Genomic DNA, 21,309 nt, shown 5'->3' on the forward strand with positions numbered 1-21,309 from the left:
GAAGTAGGAAGGAGTGGGGTGGTGGGGGGGGGGGGGGGGGGGGGGGAGAGAGAGAGGAAGAAAAGAGAAACAAATGATGCACAATATGATTGCTCACCACCTGCAGGTCTCGGCCAACTCCCTCCTCATTTATACACTGATCGTGACATTTTATGGTGTGGAATATCCCTTTAGCCAGTTTGGATCAGCTTCCTTGGCTGTGTTCCTTCACAGCTTCTTGTGCACCTGCTCTCTGGCAGGGCATGGGGAACTGAAAATTCTTGACTTGGAATAAGCACCACTGAGCATCAACTAGAACATCCATGTGTTATCAGCATTATTCTCTCTAAATCCAAAATACTGCACTGTACCAGCCTCCAGGAAGAAAATGAACTCTGTCCCCACTGAAACCAGGACAGCTGGGCTTTGTCGTATTTTATGGGCTACTCAAGAGAGCCGCTGTTTTTATGTCAGGCTTGGGTTTTCATTTTGGTATTAGCTTGTCTGTTAGCTTTCTTTATAAATATAAGTACTTTCAGTACCTTTACTGAAAGAGATGGGAATAACTGTAAGTACTAAGATGTTTGGAGGAAAGGAACTACAAGGATGGCACAAGGAAAGTCCTAGTTCAGTGGAGTTAAGGAAAAATATATTGAGAAGAGGAAACCTGATGGTGGTATCTAGTGCACCATCAAGGAATGTTATAAGAGAAGTAGTAGAAATAATAGGCAAAAGACTAGAAAATTAATTTTGGGAGAGTCCTAGACTGTTAGGAATATGAACCAGTTATCTTATAAATGATAACCAGTTATCTTATAAATGTTTTATCACTGGGTTTAATGATTAAAAACAAAATAAATGATAGCTAAGGGAGCATTCTGCCCAAAATCTAAAAGTAATTTGGGCTACACAGTTACAGCAGAAAGGAAGGGGGAGAAAAGTGTGAAAAGATAGAAGAAGAAAAAACATATTTTGTTTCACAGTCATAAGTTGTTAACTCAAGGCAGCACTGTTTGTTTGGCTTTTTTTTGTTGTTGTTTTTTGGGGTTTTTGTAATGGCCAGGAATCCTTGTTATCAGCTACCATTTTCCTATTGCCTATATAAGTGCTGGGCTTGAGAAAAGAGGTGGTTGCTGACATGGTGTGAGTGTGTAGCAGTGGCTGTGTTAAGGCCAAAACTCTTTTTAGCCTGTTTGTTGGCTCCTGAGTGACCAGCAGCACAAGTGCAAGGAAGTGCCACATGTGCAGGGCCAGCAGTCAAGGGCGAAGGACCTGTACCTTCCACGTGGTTGGTTTCTGTTGTTATTTCTTGTCTCCTTGCAACTCTTGCTGCTTCTCAATATTGTAATACAGGTCAGGATCCTACTGCCTATTGGGTGTCAGCCAGGAGGGGATGGAGCATGGGGGAGAACGGAGCTGACAGGTCTTTAAAAAGAAAACTTCTTACTGTCATTGGTCATACAGCTTTCAAATATTGGAGAGAGATGGGAGAAATTAATTATACGCAATCAGCAAGGACAGAAGAGGGTATTTTTTATACCAAAGAAAACCCAAACATGCTGAAGGTGGCTTTAGACATAAACCTGAAGCTAGTGAGGGCTGGGTTTTGAAATTTGTTCCTAACTTGAGGGCTTGGAAAAATTCTGGGAGTGAAAAAGTGCAATGAACAGGAAAATAAGAAAAATTTTAAAAAATCAAAAGCAAAATACTAAGTAAATACTGAGTGTTTTGTATCCAGACAAATTGTAACAAAAACTACTATTCATTAAAGTTTACTTCTGGCACCGTGTATCCACTAAGGTGGCAACACAAACTATCATGTAATTGTATTTTATCTTACCTGTTCATTCCATTATGTACTCTAGAACTACTCACAAGCTATTTTAGAAAACAAAATTGATCAGAATCTGATACTGCAACACGTTCTAACTTGTGTTTGTTTTTTTTTTTTTTTTTTCTTCTTTCATCATTGTTTCCATAGGAATTTTGGCTTCTTGAAGAAACAGTAGAAAATGCAAAACGAAATAATAAAGCCTGCTAAATACTTCTCAGAAGTGGAGAAGAGTGTGCTGCTTGCATTAGTCGAAAAATACAAATACGTGCTTGAATGTAAAAAAAGTGATGCAAGAACTATTGCTCTGAAACAACGCACCTGGCAAGCACTAGCTCATGAATATAACTCACAGCCCAGTGTATCACTGCGAGACTTCAAACAGTTAAAGAAATGCTGGGAAAATATCAAGGCACGGACAAAAAAGATAATGGCACATGAAAGGCGGGAGAAGGTAAAAAGAAGTATTAGTCCACTTATAAATACTCACATCGTAGGGAAAGAGAAGATGGGAAGCATAATGCCTGAGCAAATGTACTTTTTGCAGAGCCCACCAGAAGAAGACTCTGAATATCAGCCTGATGCTTCTAGTCAAGGTATAAATGTTGCTGTAATGATGCAAGTGGTATTGTTTTGTATGTGATTTTGCCAGTGATCCTTTTTCAAATCTCTCCACTTAGCTGTGACTGCTGGATATAGAAAAGTAATTTCAGAGCTATGATATTACAAGGCTGTGTGTATTTCCCGAGGCCTACAGGAGTTAAATGGGTGTGAGGTTTTTTACAGATTTTTTTTATCTGTTTTTGACATATCTGCTGCTTTGTGGCAAACATCACAGTTGCTATCATGCTGGCTTTCTAGAGAACAGTCCCAAGGATATCTTTATCATTTTTAAAGTATCATTTTGCTGGTTTAAAAAAAAAAAAGGCAAAAAACTACCAGCAGCAAATTGATACACAATTGCCTGCTGCAAGAGTTCCCAGTGGTCTTTCCCTCTTTGTTTTCAAGGACTAAAAAGAGTATGTGGAGCCATATTTCATGCTGCAGTCCACACTGGAGAATGGCCTTTCTGAAAAAGTTCCGCACTACATTCTTTTTTGTTTGGCAAGCATACCCAGAAGGAATAATTCAATACCAGGAGGGAGGGTGGCTACAACAGTTTCTTGCAAATTTTATTATGTCAGGATCTCACACAGAACACTGTCCTTGCTCAAAAGACAACAGCAGCTACATTGTTAGATAACATTCTTAGAATGCCTCTTTCATAATTGTATTTACCATAATTAGTCATTCGGATTTGGATAGGAAAGTATTTTGAGACCCTCATTTGCACTGGTAACTATTCTTTTCCCTGCATAGTCTCTTATTTCAGAAGAATTGGTAGAGACGTCTCGAAGTTAGAATAATGTGATTTTTTCCTAAAAATATACATTACTGTATTTACATCTGCAGCAGAAATAAGGAAAGAATAAGACGTGTTCTTCCTACTGCTTCCTCTGTCTTTTGATATACATGTTGACACAGCTTCACCTGACGCTCAGATATTTCACCAAATATTGCAAGTCACATATGGATTTAGCTTAAATGGCTGAATTCAGGTTTAGCTCCAGGCTCGGCCACCTAAATTTAGGTGTCTACTTAAAAGTGTGCTCTCACTTTGGTCTTCTGAACTCCCACTATAGCCTTGGAGGTCTTTCAACAGAGCCCCAAGTGGTTCTGTTCAGCCCCTTATGCCCTTAGTATTCTGCAGCATAACTGCATTATGTAGTGGCTCCTGTGCTTTGCTACTGGAGCACAAGGTTTAGAGGCACATATCAGTAACTTATCACATTTCTGTTTCTTGAAGAATACTATACTATACTGGAAGAGAATGCTATAACACTTTCTTCTTTGGTTTGCAGAGTCATTTGTTGTGTCAAACAGAGAACTTTGTGATGAAGACAAAGAGCTGGTACATTTTCCAGTATGTGAAGGCACCTCCCAGCCTGAGCCTTCGTGTTCTGATGTCAGAATAGCAGCAGATAAGAACTACAGAAGTAAAGCAACTCAGGAAAGTGCTCTGAAAAAGATGCACGAGGAGGAGCATCATCAGCAAATGTCGATTTTGCAGCTCCAGTTAATCCAAATGAATGAAGTTCATGTGGCAAAGATACAGCAAATAGAAAGAGAGTGTGAGATGGCTGAAGAAGAACACAGGATAAAAATGGAAGTGCTAAATAAAAAGAAAATGTATTGGGAGAGAAAACTGCAGACCATTACAAAAGAATGGCCTGTATCATCCTATAACAGACCCTTTCCTAATTCACCTTAGAACATAGAAGGGCAGAGAGTCAGTCTGATTTAGGACGTTTCTGAGTAACACACACTGGAAAGAGGGTTTTCTACTGTGAATGTACAGTGACAGGATAGGTGCCTGGCTGATAGTGAACACACTATGACTCTTAATGCTTAGGGAAGCAGTATAGTTCACCAAGAGGAAAACTATTGTTTATTTGTAGGTAGTTCTGATTTGTTTAACTCACAGACATGCACAGTGTTCTAAAATCTCAATGTATTTTCTCCTCTCAGAACACCCTTGATCCTTGTGAAGTTTAAGGTACTCTGGGTATTCTTACATTGGGAGTTCTTAAGAAAACTTAACAGCTTTGAACACTGGGCTGTAGTGTTCATTTTGATTTCTATCTCTTCCTATCTGCCATTTCCCAAATGAAGGCAAGGGTTGGAGTTGCTCTCTGCTATTGAGACAAAAGGTGATGGACAGCTGTTAGTTGGATCATTATGCTGAAGCTTAGGGAAAATAAACTAGTTAATACAGTCCATAACTTATTTTTCATAGAAGATGTGAAGATGAAGGATGTAGCAAGAGGGCCACTGCAGTAACAGCCCTCTCCTTCTGAGGAACAGTAATATTTCCCAGCTGTCTGGCTGACTGAGAGGATGGTTGTGGAATAGCCCTCCAGTTGTTTGAGCCTTGACACTTGAGAAGTTAAAAAGAAGGTGACTTCTTCCTCAAAAGCCACTGTGGTTGTTCTTTCATTTCCATGCCCATCTTGTATTGAAGTAGAATACCCAAACAGGAGGGTCGAATGCTACTGCCAGCACTGTGTGCTGTTCACCTGAAGTCATTCTGAGGGGAAGAGCTTTTTAAGAATTCATAAAGCTCTCAAAATGCAGTGAGCCAGCCAGTCCATTGGCAAAGTCTCCCTCTATTTTCCTATGCAATACTCGATGGTGTAGCAGCTAGCTTGATTATTTCTCCTTAGCTAGAAGAAAAGACTAAAACTCACCCTCTTTTCCTTCTCACAGGGTGGGAAGCAGTTCAAGGGAATCATTCCTGTCCTGAAGCACTGTTCTGTTTTGTTTTGTTCTGTCCTGTGCGTTATGGTGGTGTGTTTCTTGCCTTTGCTGTCAGTGGGGGGTGATGGACGTGGTTTGTATGAAGGCATTCACATGAAAGTCCCCGCAGATTTTGGATGTCCAGAATGGTAGATAGTTGGAAAGCACAAATAAAAATAATCATTACCCTGGCAATCATTTCTTCTAGTGGGACAAGAGTTAAGAAAATGTGAAATGCAGAACCCCACAAGGATTCATAAGAACTTCTGGTGTTTGAAAACCTGTTTTACAGGAAGGTGTACAACCATCATTTGAAGCAGTGAGAAAAATAAACAAAACCATAAATTTTCATTGAAAAATCTGAGTATCACATTATTCAATAAAATATTTTCAGATCATGAGGGCGAGTCCATACTGTGAGCAATGTGTTCAAAGCAGAGTATGTTACAAGGCATACATTCCCAGTTACACTCATATCTCTTTCCCTGGATGTTCTTTCTGATGGAGTGAGTTCCTTTTGGTTTTGTTTCAGATTGTGTAGGGTTGTGTGTGTGTGTGTGTGTGTGTGTGTGTGTGTGGTTTTTTTGACCTGCTTTCACTGCTGATGATTCATCTTTGTTAGCACTGCCATTATCAACCACAGTACTCACTGTGGTTACCAGTGTGGTACCTGTGCTGCTTCCTTAAATGTGCTAAAACCAGCAATCACAATGGGAGCTATTTGTTACAACTCCTTTTATATGACAGAGAAAAAAACTATGCTGGGCTGCTGCAAGATAGAAAAATAGGGCCTGGGTGAAATCTGAAGACAGATCTTATTGACCATAAACTATTCTATAATTCGGCTGTGTGAAGAAAGTGCAGGAATTCCAAAGAAGGATGTTGTTATGGGCACTTCTGTTTTTCTGCTGGATGAAAACACTTTTGGAAAGTATAATAACAGTAGAGGCAAAAGAAAAGTAAACAGAAGTGAAGACCTTGTTCTGAGATTGCATTCGGTGGTTGGAAGATGAGTCAGTTATTTGACTGGTTGTGACAATTGTTCAGGTACCATCCAGAAAAAAAAAAAGGATAGGGAAGACATTTGTCTTAACCGGTTAAGACATTTGTCTTAACCTTCTGCACTTGTTCTAAATGAAAGTAAATGAAATCCAGGTGTTAGAAGGTAATGAATGGAGACAATTTCAGCACTGTGAAGAGGGCAAGAATAGAGAGACAGTCCAGGTCTAGCTAGCCCTGTGAAAATTGTGAAATAGTCAGAGAGGATCTCACAAAATGTGAGCTAAGGGTAGCTTGAACTCCTGGAAGCTATATGATTGCTCATGAAAGATTCTTTTATTTTTATATTTAAAAATCCTTTAAAATAAGCATGTTTTCAAATTGTGCTAAGTGGACAATGCCTTGCTTCTTGGTATATTTTCTTATTCTGAGACCAAAAGTTACAGTTCTTAGGCTGAGCAATAGACCCTTTTAATTCAGGTTCTATTTAAAAGAAAGAAGATCATAAGAGAAATATTAGAAAGAGCCAAGATGAAGGTATGAAAGAAAGAATGATCATTACGTGCATAGGGGAAGAATGGGAATGTTACACCTAACATAAATTATGCAAGTAGGTTTTGTGACAAGGACAATAGATCGTTCACAGGTGACACAGACTCTTGCTTTCCCATTTGCAGTTGACTGTTGATGTAAAATTAGGTGATAAGCACAGAAAAATGTAAAAGATCAACAAGAGAAAGTAATGTATCTGCTTGCCATGCTTTGGCTTTTTAAAGTGATCAATGTGATGGAATTGAAATTACTTGAGAAATTACTTTTGCCTTTGTTGTTGTTGCAATTACTCCCTCTGGTAGTAGAGTTTATCTTTTCTTGTGTTTGACTTTTCTTATATGTAATATAGCCATCTCAGACAATATGTCCATTTGTTTCTCTCCACTTTTTTCTAGCTTACATGATTCAAACACTTTCACATAATTCTGTTTTCCTGTTAACCATTTGGCCAAGGAATATATGCATATTCTCCAGGTTTTTCCACAGATAGAATACAGCAGTATTTGAAGAAGAACATGCCTTTTCTTTTCTGGATTTGGTATAAAACTTTTTGTCAAGAGTGAACTTAAAAGATGCACAGGGCAAAATGATCCCTTCTTAACTTTATACAAAAGCATGTGTACCAGATACTAATGGCCATTGTTCTCAGCTGCTGTATCCTTATGAACGAAAATTAACACGAACCTAACTCCAGGTGCTGTCTTTCCTTGGAGGTAAATGGCCTTCTAGACAAGGTGTGATGAGTTCCTTTATGCTCCCCAAATTAACATGAACCTAGCTCCAGGTGCTGTCTTTCCTTGGAGGTAATGTAATTTCTTGCCTAGTATAAATTTTTCATGTCTTGATTTTTTTTTTTTTCCCTCCTGCATTTTTTCCTTATGTCTCTGTTCACCTGTAGTTTTTTAACCAGCAATATGAGCAGGGGTTTTCAATCAGGGGCATGTGTTTTCCTTTTTCCTTCCTCTTGCCCAGACTGCCCATATCACAGCATTTGAACATGAATGGGTGCTCACCTTCCCTTTCCACAGAAAGCATGGTTAGTTACCTTTTCCACACAGCTGCCAGTACATTCTGGATTCTGCCTGCAGGCTAGGAAACAGAGGGTTTTGAGGAGAAGTTAGTATTGAGAAATGGAGAGGAGCACTTCCTCCATTCCAGCTCCGTGTAATTTGGGAGGACGGAGACCTCTGTGATTCTGTGACCACGAAGTCATTCATTGAGCTAATGCAGGGTGCTGAAGCTGTGTAATTGATTTTGATTCTTCCTAGATCTTTGGGGTTCTGCAGAAGTTAGGTTTGAGGTTTCCTGGTAAAAAACATCATTCTTGGAGGAGTCTCACTGGAATCCTTTCACAGCTTCCTCAAATGAAGTTCTTACCTTGACAAACACCTTATCCCGACATCTATCCTGCTTATTTCAATGCCCAGGCTGCTTTATCACCAGAGCAAGGGAGCCTGCTGCTTGCCACAAATCCTCTCTCTGAAGCTCCTTCCTACACTGCAGAGATGTGTTTAGGCAGGGCTGAAAACACAGCCCTCCCAGGCACTGCTCAGAGAAGCGATCCTTACAGAGCAGGTGCACCTGGTGTGGCTGAGCTCAGCCTTCAGATTTTGGGCTCAGCACTCAGACTTTGAACTATTGCTACTCAGGGTCACAATATTCCCATTGCAGCTCTGTGTGGCCAGAGAAAGAGGGGTGGCTCAGGGCTGCCTTTTTCTGAGCATATAGTGCGGCTGAGGATATTGTGCCGAATTTTGTTTAATGAGCATTCACCTCTGTAAGCTTCCAATACCAAACTTTAGCAGTCTCCCAAGTATTTCTATGATTGCATAGGTGTTTTCAATGATCTTTTGCAGATTTTTTTTCCTAGTTGTAGTTAGAGTAGCTTTTATGTGTCCTTTTCCTTTTTCCCCTCTTGCATTATAATGTTCCAGTTTTGTTCTGAATCTCTGTGGTTATAGTCTGTACAACCACACATTCATGTAGTATCATGTAGCACCATGTTTTCAGATATTTTTCTCATTATGATATTGAAATAATAAACGGCTACACATTTGTATTTTGCTACTCTGTGGGTAGAGGAATTACATGTAAATCTTAAAATAACATCTAACTGATTTTTTTCCCAGAGAAGTCCCCCACAGGCAGTCCTGTGATTTCATATTTTGAGCTAGCTTGCTATTTTTGAAAGTCTGATGTACTTTAGTTACTTTCATAAGATAATTACCTGTCTTCTCACTTTATTTTTCTGTTTCTTCTCAAGACAATTGACTATATTCACACATGGCCACTCTCACTGAATTTTGTACATTTGACAAAAAGAAAGATGACCATTGGTTGCCATCTATAAGAATAGGATAATATGTTTTCCAATGAAAGCAAGCGGTAGCCTCTGTTTCTGGTATCACAGACTGACTTCTCTTCTGATGATCAGCTTGATTCTCTGATATCTAAATAAGGTGCACGTAGAAATGTGGACAGATTTCTGGACCTAAAACTAGAGCTATAAAATAGAAATGTACTAGCTGAGGCTCTGAAAATTTTGCTGTTCTGATGGTGAAGGGATTAGGCATCTGACAACGCCATCAGTCATGTTAACAATAAATTAAAAACTTGCAAAGTCAAAAAGAAAACAGGCTGGTTTTCAGAATGAGTCAAAGTGAAGACAGCTTTTAGCTGTCCCAAGAGGTAATGTTGTCTCATATGTCAAACAATTTCCCCTCATGGTCTTCACTACTCTTTCCTTTGAGACTCTGGATGCTTCTATTATACCATTCACAAGTGCCTGACAATAAGAAAAGTAGCCATTTTCAAGTAGGAATCCCACCAGAGTTATTAGACCTAACTCTTCGTAAAACTGAAGTTGGACAGTTTTCCAAGACTACATTATCCAGACACACATGCACACGCACTGTGGAAAGCCACGTGAAATCTGTCCAGCCAAAATGGCATCAGATATGGAAAGGTTGCAAGGAAAGGTATAGCAAGGAAAAGGAAAAGGTTGTCCACCCCATGGCTGTGGGTTGTAAAACTATTGTATTCAGGAGAGTGTGTGGATGAATCTCACCGGACGGCCAACCTCTCTAAGAATCAAGAAGTATTTTTGCCAAATCTTCTAATCTGTCAAGACAGCCACACAAAAAATGTAAAAGGAACAACAACAACATAAAAATTTAAAATTAAGCACTCAAATAGCTAGAAGCAATCTGTTAATCTGTTCCCTTCTTGATGAAGAGCTGGCCAGATACAAGCTCTACACTAGACACATATGTATTTAGGGAAACAAGTCTCTGTTTTAACAGAAATAAGATAAATTTGTAGATTGTCCTTATTTTATTTAGGTGGGTTTTTAAAATGTTGATTTTTGTTGTTCAGTCCAGCTTCAGAATAGTTGTGTGCTTCAGTCTCTAACCAGCTGTTAGAGCACCTCATTAATCAAATTTGTTTGGCAAGAGAGTTGAAGTGGGTTTGTATTCAGCACAACTTGAGATTAATTGTATTCCACAAATCTTCAGATATTCCTTCTCAGCTATAAGAGGCTGTTCTTGGAGAGACCTGAACGCAAAACTGAAATTATATGCCTATTTAGTAGTAATTTATTTTTTATATGGCACTTACAAGTTGCCATATGAGTTGCTCAAGCTCTGCCCATTATTTGGTCATGTACAGATCCCTTTTCTTTTCTTTGAGTTATGCCCTGAAATTATGTACAAAGCCACAAATGGACCAGCTGAGTTGCCCATCTAAATTCCTGCCGCACATTCTGTGTCACACTATAATGTGGGAAGGGGGAGGAATCCTGCTTCTGTTAAATTATGGAGTTTTGAAATTTTACCTGTTACTCTCACCAGAGCTTTGCCAAAAATTGTTTTGTTCTGTTAGACACCTACATGGTCCCACTGATCACTCCTTCAGCCCAGTGAATTGCTTGGCTTTTTAACGGTTTGAATTCTAATCCCATGGACTGTGGGAAGTCTGAATTGACACACATAAAATAAATTCCATTTATTTGAAAAAGGTTTTGTAAATACTGAGATTTTGAAAAGCACAAATAAAGGAGGTGGTGTGATGAATTTGGTATTTAAACCACGGCAGAAATTTTGGCAGGTTGGGAGTTATCACCGCTGACCTAATAGTGAGGTTCAACCTCTGCTTTGGGAACAATAATATCCAATACAAATCCAATACAAATATTGCCTTAACTCCAACTTTCTGTCTCAAATGAAGCATAATGAGAAGTCCTTGCCAAATAAAGCAACACTAGTTTCCAAAATGCATTTAATTTGCTTTCAATTGCTGTCCTGCAGGAGGGCTCTGAGGCTGGAATGGGCGTTAAGTTGAACTCTGTTGGTGGCTGAGAGCATAAGAAATCTTCCCCTGCTGATTTTATCCTGTTTAGCTCAAATGCAGTACTCCTGCTGGGATATACTTAGCCACACGGTGGTGCCAGTTCAACCATGGCAAGGTGCTCACATTCTCAAGTTGTCTGGCATCTTTTCCAGTTACCAAATCAGCGGTGGTGGATGTATTTGAATAAAAAAATAACAGGTTTTAGCTAGCAAGGACAACCGTCAGCATTAACTGGATCAAGGTGCCTTCTAAAATTGATAAGGCAGCAAATTTAGAGGTATAATAAATAAATGACCACAACGGTGCTTTGTCTCAGCCAGTTAAAACACTGTCTTATGGAGTAAATATTGCTTTTACTCCTCTAGTAGACTGATAAATAAGTTGCATACTTCCAGTTTATATTTCCACAATCCCACTGAAGCCAGCAAATTTCTCCACACCATCCCATGGCCTCAGTAGATAAGTGTTGATCCCTACTCTCAAACTGGCCCAAATGCCACCACTCTACTTCTGTAAATCCAGTGCAAGTGTGCTGTCAGGGAGCCAGGCTGAGAACATCAGGTGTGGCACAAAACTGGCTTAAACTTAGGTCCTTCTCTTATAACCAGCATAGACACGAGTGGCTGAGCCTCCACAGCACAACAAACTTAATCCCACATCCTGCCACAGCCTCAAACACAAGAAAGGACCTAGTGACAGCCGTGGGCAATTTTAGTGATGCATAAAACTGGCTTTGGGCGGTAAACAATTGGTTTTTAAAATTGTTGTACAATAAAATGTTCCAAATCATGGGGCAACTTAAAATTATGCCTTGTCAGTGTTCAATTACCAAGAGCAATAAATTAACACAGCTTCAGTCTGACAGGTGCAGTTTTCTGTAAGCATTCTTAAATAATACAAAAAAATAAAGCCAACTGTGTTAATCCATGCCCACTAAAATATATACATAAATTCAACCAAATAAACGTATTATATATAAATCAATTACATTTTTTGTAATATTTTGTATTCTCAGCTACATGTGGACTTTTGCATTTGTTTATACTTTCCACTTTTTCTTTTCCTCAAAAGTTTAAGGTTAAATAACGAGAGATCTGATCTTCATCTTCTTGGGATGCAGAGGCTATGACATTTTACAACACTAGCTGAATAAAAAAGTTCTGGCAATCAGTAAATGCAAACACAGTGATGTTCCAGTCTGTCCTGCTTCCCACAGACCTAAAGGCATAGCCCTAATCGTGCCCTTCTTTTTGTGGTTGCGTTTCTGAACTTCCAGTCACAAGTTGCACAAGCTGTTCTACCACCAGCTACCATCCAGCAGCACTCATGTAGTTACAGGGCTTGTTCTTCAGAGGTGCGACCTGCTGGGCTTTTGACTGATTTTCATTGCTGAGGAAGAACTTCTTGCTTCCAAAAAATCACGCAGTTTAACAGCGTTGTTTTTACAGTACCCGAGAAGTGGAAATGCTTTAAGAGATAATATGTTTACAAATGTGTTAAGGCCGTCTCTGCTAGTACTACCGTCTTGTGATGATACATTAATGATGGCCACATTTTGAGAAGTTTTAGCTCTGCAAGGTGAAAAAGAAACTTTTACTTGAATTTGGTAGTGATCAAGGGTAATAATTGAGGTTATGCCATGTGGTTCTTTCTCCACCATCACTTTTTCTTATTCAGCAGAATCTTCCCCTGTTTTGCATGTACACTCCACCAGCACTGAAATTGCTCCTGAATTTGTTTGATTAAGGAGACTGCAAGGATCCTCTGAAAACCTCTGAAAGTGGTAATCTTTCCAAGTGTATTCAGGAGGCTCAGGATCACTGCAGTCCAAATGCAGAGGCATTAAAAATTGGATCTCTAAAATACTGCCATCACATGAGCTTGAGAATCTCAAGGTGAAACCTGAATCTAGTCACTCCTCATTGTGTTTTTGTATAAATGGTCAAATAATTAGGAAACTACTGTTTCTTTATGTGGTGTTGTATGTGACATTAGATGCTGCTGTATTTAGCAATCTGTGAAATTACATTTTGTCATGTTTGTGCTTACAGTCAGCTAGAACCAGAAACAGAAGGAGCGCTTAAGTGCTGGGCTGTTTTTCATAAGATACTTGAACATGTATCGCTCCTTCTGATACTAAGTATTTTAATGGAGTATTAGACAGTATCTTTTGTGGTCTTTGCCTTCTAGTAGCAACAACTTTTTCTGGGGTTTGCTTTTTATATTGTGCTAAAAACTATGCACTATTAAGATCTCCTTTTCAGCCAAGTGGAAGCCACTCTGTTGATCTGATTTTCCTAGAATGGTGCCACCCCAGTCATCTCACCTGTTGTAAAGTGTTGCTTTAGTATTTTAGTGCCTCAGACACCACCAGAGCTGGTTCTGGAGTGCATGGATGTAGCTTCTGGAATTGCACCTTTAAACAAATTTTTTTTTGTACTGCTGTTTGTTTTTCTTTTTTAAATTAATAAAAAACACCCATATTATAATTTGAATCTGTATGGATCTCATAGTGTGTCTGAGTCCTTAGAAATGTGATTAATGTAGTTTTCATTATCTTTATTGTGTAGCTAATATTCATAGCAAATTCTTTGTTTTTCCTGTGCAAACAGTGAGTAAAAGGAGAAAAAGTAGGATCCTAAAATACATATATTCTCATGGCTTCAACAAGAAGTACCACTGGGGGAAGAAATTTAATAATTGTTTTAGCCAGGGGAATGTACTGTATGTTTGACACTCCCAGCATATGTAATAAGGATGACTAACTGTACATTTTAGTGCCTTGTTTCTTGTAAAATGTTTAATCATAAATTACTAAACATAAATAATTATGAATTTCTGAGAAAACACATCTAAATATTGCCAATAGAAATTGTATATTCACAGAGGAGTCAATAAATCATCATCTATTGTTACACATTAATTAGATGAGATTTTTAATCTCCATTCTTTCAGAGTTGTTTTCAAATAATGTCATTTAATTTACACACAACTGTGCTATTTCTGTCTCTTAAACTAAACTCCACTCAACAGCATGGAGCAGAGCAACTTTCTTAGTTGCACTGCCAGATTTTTTGGGAGAAAGTACTACTTGTGAGGCCTGCTGTACATATTCACCACAGAACTTTATATTTGGTTTGATTAAGTGCTGATACAGTCATAGGTTCCTCTCAAATGTTCTTGCTGCAGACCTATCGGCAGACCAGGTTTGAATTTGAGTTAAGTAGCATAAGTTTGCTCCTGGACAGCCTGTGTCGGGCACTGCTGGGCAATAAAAATAATTGGTTCCTACTAAGAGCACCTTCATGATCTCAGCTCAAAGACTATGTAGAAATCTAGGAAACTAAACCATGCTGTGACACATCCAAGAAAGCCAAGATCCATGCCACTCACGAGCAGCAAGATGAACAGTGGGGTTTGAAAACCCACAAGGCTGAATGCTTAGAAGGAAGGAGAGGGGAACAAGAGCAGTAAGTGGATAAGGATAACCTGACCTTTCTCCCTGCTTCTCTAGGTTTCCTGCACAGGCTATGTGTGCTGAAAGCCACACTGGCATGGGACAGTTTTCCAATGGTGTCTTGTCTATGCCACATGTAGAACTTGGTTGTATGTATATCTGTATATAGCTGTGAGTATTCCAATGTCCATCCCAGAGGAACTGGGATGCACATTGTAGGGAAAGCTGGATTCATGTACATAAGACCACGCAAAAGCTGTTCTGGGTCAGGCCACAGCTCCATCTAATCCAGTGTCCTACCTACAAAATGGGTTGGTAGCATCTGCCCTGTATATAGTTAAAATAAATGTGAGTATACAATATTTCATAGCATGCACTGCTCCATGAGGCAGAGTGTCTGTGAGACCTTAGTGGAATATTTGTATATAATGATCTTCACTGGATTTTTCTTGTAGAAATCTGTGCAAGATATTTCTGAACCTATGCAAATTATAAGTAACAATATGTTCCAAATATAAGCAGAGTTAAAAAATACCTTTCATGATCAGCTCTAAAACCAGTTGTTGCCAATTTAGCTCACTGCCCTCTCTCCATATATAACCTTGAGTTAGGAACTCATAGATCTTAAATCTGGTTCAAATAAGATAAGGGCTAATAATATTAATAGCTCATTTAGTCTTTTTCTCTTACAGCAACACAAGGTTGGTTTTTAATTGATACAGAAAAAGAACAGCAATTCTCTTTCAGTGCATTTGATCAGAATACTACAAATATTTTCATGAGATATGAAAGAAACGAGCAAGAGTAGAATAATTATATAGAGAAGTAAGGACAGAACTTCACTTTGATAGTTTTCAAGCAGACACTCTTCACTTAAAACTGTTTGCAGTTTTTCTTTTCTAACTCTTCTTTGCTAACTCATTTCTTTGCTAACTCATTTTCAGTAAGAGAAGGAATAGTTTCAGTGAGTTAAAAAAAAAAAAACAAAAAAAACCCTTCATGCTAGATGATTGCTTTTGGCCAGCAGAGTTCTCAAATAATTTCATCTTATCAAAGATTTCCAGAATGTGACCACAGAACAGCAAAAGACAGGTTTGAAGGTTTCTGTCTACATCCTTTATCTCACCACTTTGAATTCCTGAACAGAAGCAACCGGGTTTGTGGCTGGTGAAACCATCAAACTCAACAGTTTTTCCTTGCAGTCAGATTCAGTACAAGATTCAGCACAGTAGGCCATAATTAGGATTTTTTTTCCCAGATAATTTGAATGTTCCATGACAAAGGTAAAACCACGAACTGAAGGACCTCATATGACAAATGGTTATAAACCTGGTTGGTTCCCTGAAGTGGGTCACTACCACGCTGCCTTTAATTTCTAAACCACCTGCGTTGGGAGGTGTCACAGTTCATCTTCTTGGTGACAAAGTGAAGAGAACAACACAAGCAGAGTCCACGTCAAAGTGGAGATAAATGTACCTGTTGGCAAAGGTCACTGTTTATCAAACAGAAGGAAATGGATAGTAACAAATATAGACAAGAAGCCAATGAGGTTCAACAGTAATAAATAAACAGTAGGAAAAGAAGTCTTGACCAGCAGACCTAATACAAGAAGAGAGTTTCTGAGGTGTACAAGACAGAGACCAAAACCACTTAAAATTTTAAGCTATATGTTCCTATTAGTATATACCAGTGGTAAATTGTTATTGATACAAAAAAAGGGAAATATTGAAAGTATTAGTACGTTATGTATTTAGAAAGCAGTGAGATACTGTTTTATGAGTGATGGCTTACTTGTCATATGAGGATGGCTGAGAATCCCATAGTCCTGTCTACAAAAGGAGACCAAATTTGGACTGTTGGGGTTTTTTTCATTAAAATGTGCAGGACACTTTTACCAAAAGTTCAAGGAATAATGGCTGACCATTAGTGCTCAGCTGATACCTTGGAAGACTGAGAAAATTCTGCAACCTTGAGGCCCATTGGTGGCTGCTGGTTGAGGAAAGAGTCATGAGGGAAAGCTGTGTGTAATTAGTATCCCTTCTACAGAAAAAAAAACCCCCCACAACCTTATGAAATAAATCTGATTTTATTCTTAGGCAAAGTCAGAATTATGATTAAAAAAAAAGGTAACTGCAGTGATAAAAATCACATGAGCACTGATAAACTCCTTGCTTCAGTCTAGCATGACTTATGGAAAAGAAACAGTCCAAATTAAATGGCCTTCAATATACTTAGCTGACAGGCATAAAAACACTGGAAAAGCAGTTGTTGGTCAAAGATTTCTCTAGAGCTGTTCCACAGGCATTAGTAGCAGGAATAATATTGAAGGAAATGTGCAAATCACCATTGTCATTTATTTACAGCTGGCACCAACTTTACCAAGAGAAAGGTGACAGGGCAGGGCACACACATAATACAACCTGGCTTGTTCTGTGAGATGGGCTGATTTACAAAGGCATCTCAAAGCAAAGACAAATCTCTGAGTTTGGAACTGGCGTGCAGAGGCTGCAGGGAAAAGCCTACACTCAGAGTCAGTAGTGTTACAGGATCACGGGGACAGGGATCTGGATCTGGAGGGGCTCCTGAGGGCTTGCACCAGCAAAAAGGATTAAAAGGAGACGTAACGGCTGGATGGTGGTAAGACATGGAAGCGCTACCTTCCCCCATTGCCCTGGGGAGTGCAACAACAAAATATTGTTGGACCTCACGCCTACATTTCACACCGAAATCCTGGGAGTGAGAAGTGATGGGCAGTCAACCCGAGGTGAGAAACGCCTCCCACGTAACTGGGCTGCTCCTCGTCCCGATGCCGTCCCGCTGAGATCAGGTGCCTTTCCAAGGGATCCCACTCGGGGATGGACTCGATCCAGAGGCAGCGGGTGGCAGAGAACGATAGGCCAGAGGCCCGGGCTGTGCAGAGCCGGGGTGCCCGGCCCTGCCCGCTCCCTCCAGCGGGCGGCAGCCGCGGGCCGGGGCCGCGGGAGCTCCCAGCGGGAATGCGGCTGCTCCCCGAGGAGCGGCAGCGGCCCCGGACCGCCGCTCTCCCGGGACGCGCCGGGAGCCCGCAAGCCCCGAGCGGGAAAGCTGCTCCGTGCGAGCGGCTCCCAGCGGCGCCCCGGGAGCGGGGGATCCCCCGGGCACCCCGGCACCCACCGAGCTGTGCCCGGAGAGGGGCTCCAAGGATGCTGCGCAAGGGTTGGAGGTGCCACTGCCACGGACGGGGCTGTTTTAAAATTTATTTCCTCCCCCGTGTTGGAAGGCAAGGCAAAATCTCTATTTCGTTTCGGACTAAGGCGGTGAGGGACTGGTTTACACTGGGAGAAGATCAATCACTTCCCTAGAGAAATCAGTATTGCACGCTGCCTATATATAACCCGCTGTACTTTGCTTGCGAGCCGAGTAAGAGGGACCAAGGCTTTCCACATCCTTTGGCTACTTCCACTCCACTAAATTCTAGGCTTTTGTGGGTTTAACACAAAACCAGAACAAGGGAAACACATTGTAGGTGAAATCCTCCAATTTTTCAGCCTGTGAAATTGTTCCCATTGATACTGGGCTCCAGGAAATCCTCCACAAGGGTCAGGCCAGGATCCTAACCCGCAGGAGATTTTGGCAGCCTACTCTTTGCTTCCTACTCAGAAAAAGAAATTCCCTAATTTTCCATCTGTCTGGTGTGTTCCTTGCATGGCCCGGTCAGGGAAATTCTTGAAAGTCTTCAAAGTATTTGTTTTGTGCCAGGTTATGTCTACTCTAAGAAAAAAGATGTTATTTCAGTGATTGTAGTTGTTGCCCTATAAAATAATTAGGGCAAGCTGTGAGCATTCTGCTACGCCAAAGTAAGGTTTATTAAAAACTCTGGTTCTTTCATACAGGTTTTTCCTCATCAGGCCAGCATATATGAGAAATACCAGGTACTAGCTATCATGTTTTAAATCACACCATTTTGCCAATCCAGGCAAAGCCTCAGGGAAATTCTCCCAGATTTTGTTTATCCACATAGTGCATAAATCTTTTAACCACTCCATTTGCCTGAGGCCACATGGGGGTTACACACTGCACATAAGCATAGGGAACATGCCGTAGCCTTAGGCAATCTGAATTGTTGAAAAAATTGTATGTAAACAGTTATAAACAAGTTTTCAAGATCTCTTTTAAATAAGCAATAAACTAATCCTTGTCATAGACAGATAGGCTCCCATGTCTCAGCTGTATAAGAGCAAATTGCGTAAGACTGTGCCTGAAATACCTCGGTTTAAAAGCACCATCATTGTGTTCATGTGAAAATGAAAACAAAGACAACCAAATACTGAGGAGGCTGATCAGCACAGATAACACTAAAGTACACACAAAATAACCAAAGTCCCCAGTTCTTGGTAGCATTCCTATTTGGGTTGGGTTTCAGAGAAACCATACCTGTACCTGCCAACTCAACTCCTAGGTGCTCTTGCCACAAATGTCCTAAGTAGAACCAGTTTCAATTGCTGTTCATAGACCCAGAAAATTAAATTATATGCAGAGAACTCAGCCATGAGTAACTTTTTCCCATTCTCAAGCTGAGAGCTAAACAAAAGAGCTCTAGACTACACATTTTTTGACCCAAGGAAAGAGGCCCCGGAAAAATAAAAATTGCAACAACATATAAACTTGGAAAACCTGCTTGACTAATAGGAAAAAAAGACATCCTGACGATTGTCCTGACCCAATCTGACTTTCAGCATTGCATGGGTTGGTAAGACAGCCACTAGCAGCTGTCCCAGCTGGTAGCTGCACCCGGCTCCCAGCTTATCATTTTGTCCTGGAGTATCCTGGTGAGCTGGGGGTTAGTATTCAGGCGCCAGCAGCGTTCCTTCTCTGATGGCAGCAGCCCCAGCACTGCCCACCAGAGCAGCCACTGCCACTGCTGCCTGCAAGTCATGGCTCTACTGCCCATGCCAGCCACTGAAGTCCTGGCAGCTGTCATGGTTTGGCACTGGCCAAACACCAGGCACACATGAAAGTTGTTTGCTCACCCCTCTTGCTCTCAGCTGGGCAGAGGAGAGAGAAAAAAAAACTAAAATGAAGGTCTCATCAGTTGAGGATTGGGAGAAAACACTTTAAGGGCAAAACAGGTTCAAATTTACAGGTATAAAGTTAACTTATTACCAACAGAGTCAGAGGAGTAATGAGATAATGAGAAGTAAAATAAGCCTTTGAAACACATTTTTTCCCCCCAGCTCCTCCCTCCTTCCCACCAAAAATGCAGGGAGACAGGGTTTGGGAGTTTTGGATGGTTTGTCACTCGAGATCGTCTTATGTTTGCTCAAGAAGAGGAGTCTTCTTTTTGCTATGCCGTGGGGTTCCTTGCGTGGGCAAACAGTCTTCCCAAAACTGCTGTGGCGTGGGTCACTCATCCATGGGATGCAGTCCTCTGAGGATAGGCTGCTCTAGTTTGGAAGCAAGGGCCCTCTCTTGTGTTGCACTAAATATTTTATTTAGTTGTTGTTTTGCACTGGGTGATTGGGAATTTGCACAGAGTAGTTTTCATATTGCACTGTATAGCCTATGTTATATCACGTGGTATGTTATCCCTTTCCCCCATCACATGGTCTTTCCCTCACCCACCCCAGTACCCCCTGGTGGTCTCTTCCCCTGGGTTATCCCTCCCCTCGCCCCTCCTCACTGGTATCCATTGGCTGTGGACCTCTCCCTCTGTCCCCATCCCAGGGGGTATAAAAGTTCCCTGCCACCAGGGAATGCCCTCTTTCTCCCATGGGTTTGTCCACCTAGTGTGTCTCTTGGAATAAAGAGAGAACGTTTCCCACATGGAGAAGAGCGCTTCTCAATCTTTTACCTTTGTCTACGAATTATTGTGTGGGCAAGGGTCCATAGCTAGCCAGAGTGGACCCCAACAGCCCACCAGAAACCACGATAATTCATTCTCTATCTCTGGAAGCAGGGGCCCCCTCTCTCTATTCAGGTCTGCCACTGGATCACAGCTTTCTCCGGCATCCACCTGCTCCACTGTGAGCACTTTTCCCATGAGCTGTGATGGATCTCTGCATGCCCCACAGATTTCATGCAGTACAAGGGGACAATTTGTTGTACCGTAGTCCTCACCACAGTTTGCAGAGGAATCTTGGCTCCAACACTCAGAGCATCTCCTCTCCCTCTTTTTATTCCACTGATCTTGGTGCCGTCATGTTGTTGTCCCTCACATGTCCTCGCTTCCTCCTCTAACTAGAAGAAAAACTGCTGCTCGTAGCTACCACTGCAAATAACCTCTACTAATTCAAAGATTCCTGCACCACCGAGAAGTGGATCTTGTCTAGGTTCTGCATCAGGGAATCTCTCCTGATGCTTCTGCTACTGGCCAGGTGTCCCTGTCATCACCACCTGGGCAGTGGCGGCCGTCATGGCGCTGCTGCTGTTTAACACCTCTCCTCATGCAGGATGCTGGGAAGAGAAGGCACTGCCACCCCTGCCACCTCTGCCCTTCTGCCCACAGCGTGGCTGTTTGAGGGTGGCCAGGCAGGCGGGGCTCGCCGTGGGCTGCACTGAGATGGCAGTGACCGCAGCGGCTCAGTGCTGCGGGCTGTGCGGGGATGGCCCCGGCAGCGGCACCTCACCGCTCCTGGGAAAAACCTATGCATGCCCTGTTTTGATTTTCTTCTTAAATATGTCATCACAGAGGCATTACCAACCTCTCTAATTGGGCCAGCAGCATGTCCATCTTCAGAGCCATCAGAGATTGGCTCTGTCGGACATGGTGGAAGCTTCTAGCAGCTTCTCACAGAAGCTACTTCTGCAGCCCTCCTCTGCTACAAAA

The 21,309-nt window shown here is 41.2% G+C and overlaps 1 protein-coding gene across 5 annotated transcripts in view; it reads left to right on the forward strand.

Moving 5' to 3' along the window:
- MSANTD3 (Myb/SANT DNA binding domain containing 3) overlaps window positions 1-7,061 on the forward strand; it is an 11,773-nt gene extending 4,712 nt beyond the window's left edge. For 4 of the 5 annotated variants that reach the window (XM_041476546.1, XM_041476544.1, XM_041476545.1 and 1 more), the window contains 2 exons: window positions 1,961-2,406; window positions 3,712-7,061. In XM_041476546.1, the coding sequence (XP_041332480.1) occupies window positions 1,992-2,406; window positions 3,712-4,121 (825 nt within the window). In that variant the 5' untranslated portion in view covers window positions 1,961-1,991 and the 3' untranslated portion in view covers window positions 4,122-7,061. The remainder of the gene's footprint in view (window positions 1-1,960; window positions 2,407-3,711) is intronic. The other variant, XM_041476549.1, reaches the window with a different exon arrangement.
- Window positions 7,062-21,309: the final 14,248 nt, after the last annotated feature.

Source organism: Pyrgilauda ruficollis, unplaced genomic scaffold, assembly GCF_017590135.1.
Source record: "Pyrgilauda ruficollis isolate IOZ18807 unplaced genomic scaffold, ASM1759013v1 scaffold39, whole genome shotgun sequence".
Taxonomy (NCBI): domain Eukaryota; kingdom Metazoa; phylum Chordata; class Aves; order Passeriformes; family Passeridae; genus Pyrgilauda; species Pyrgilauda ruficollis.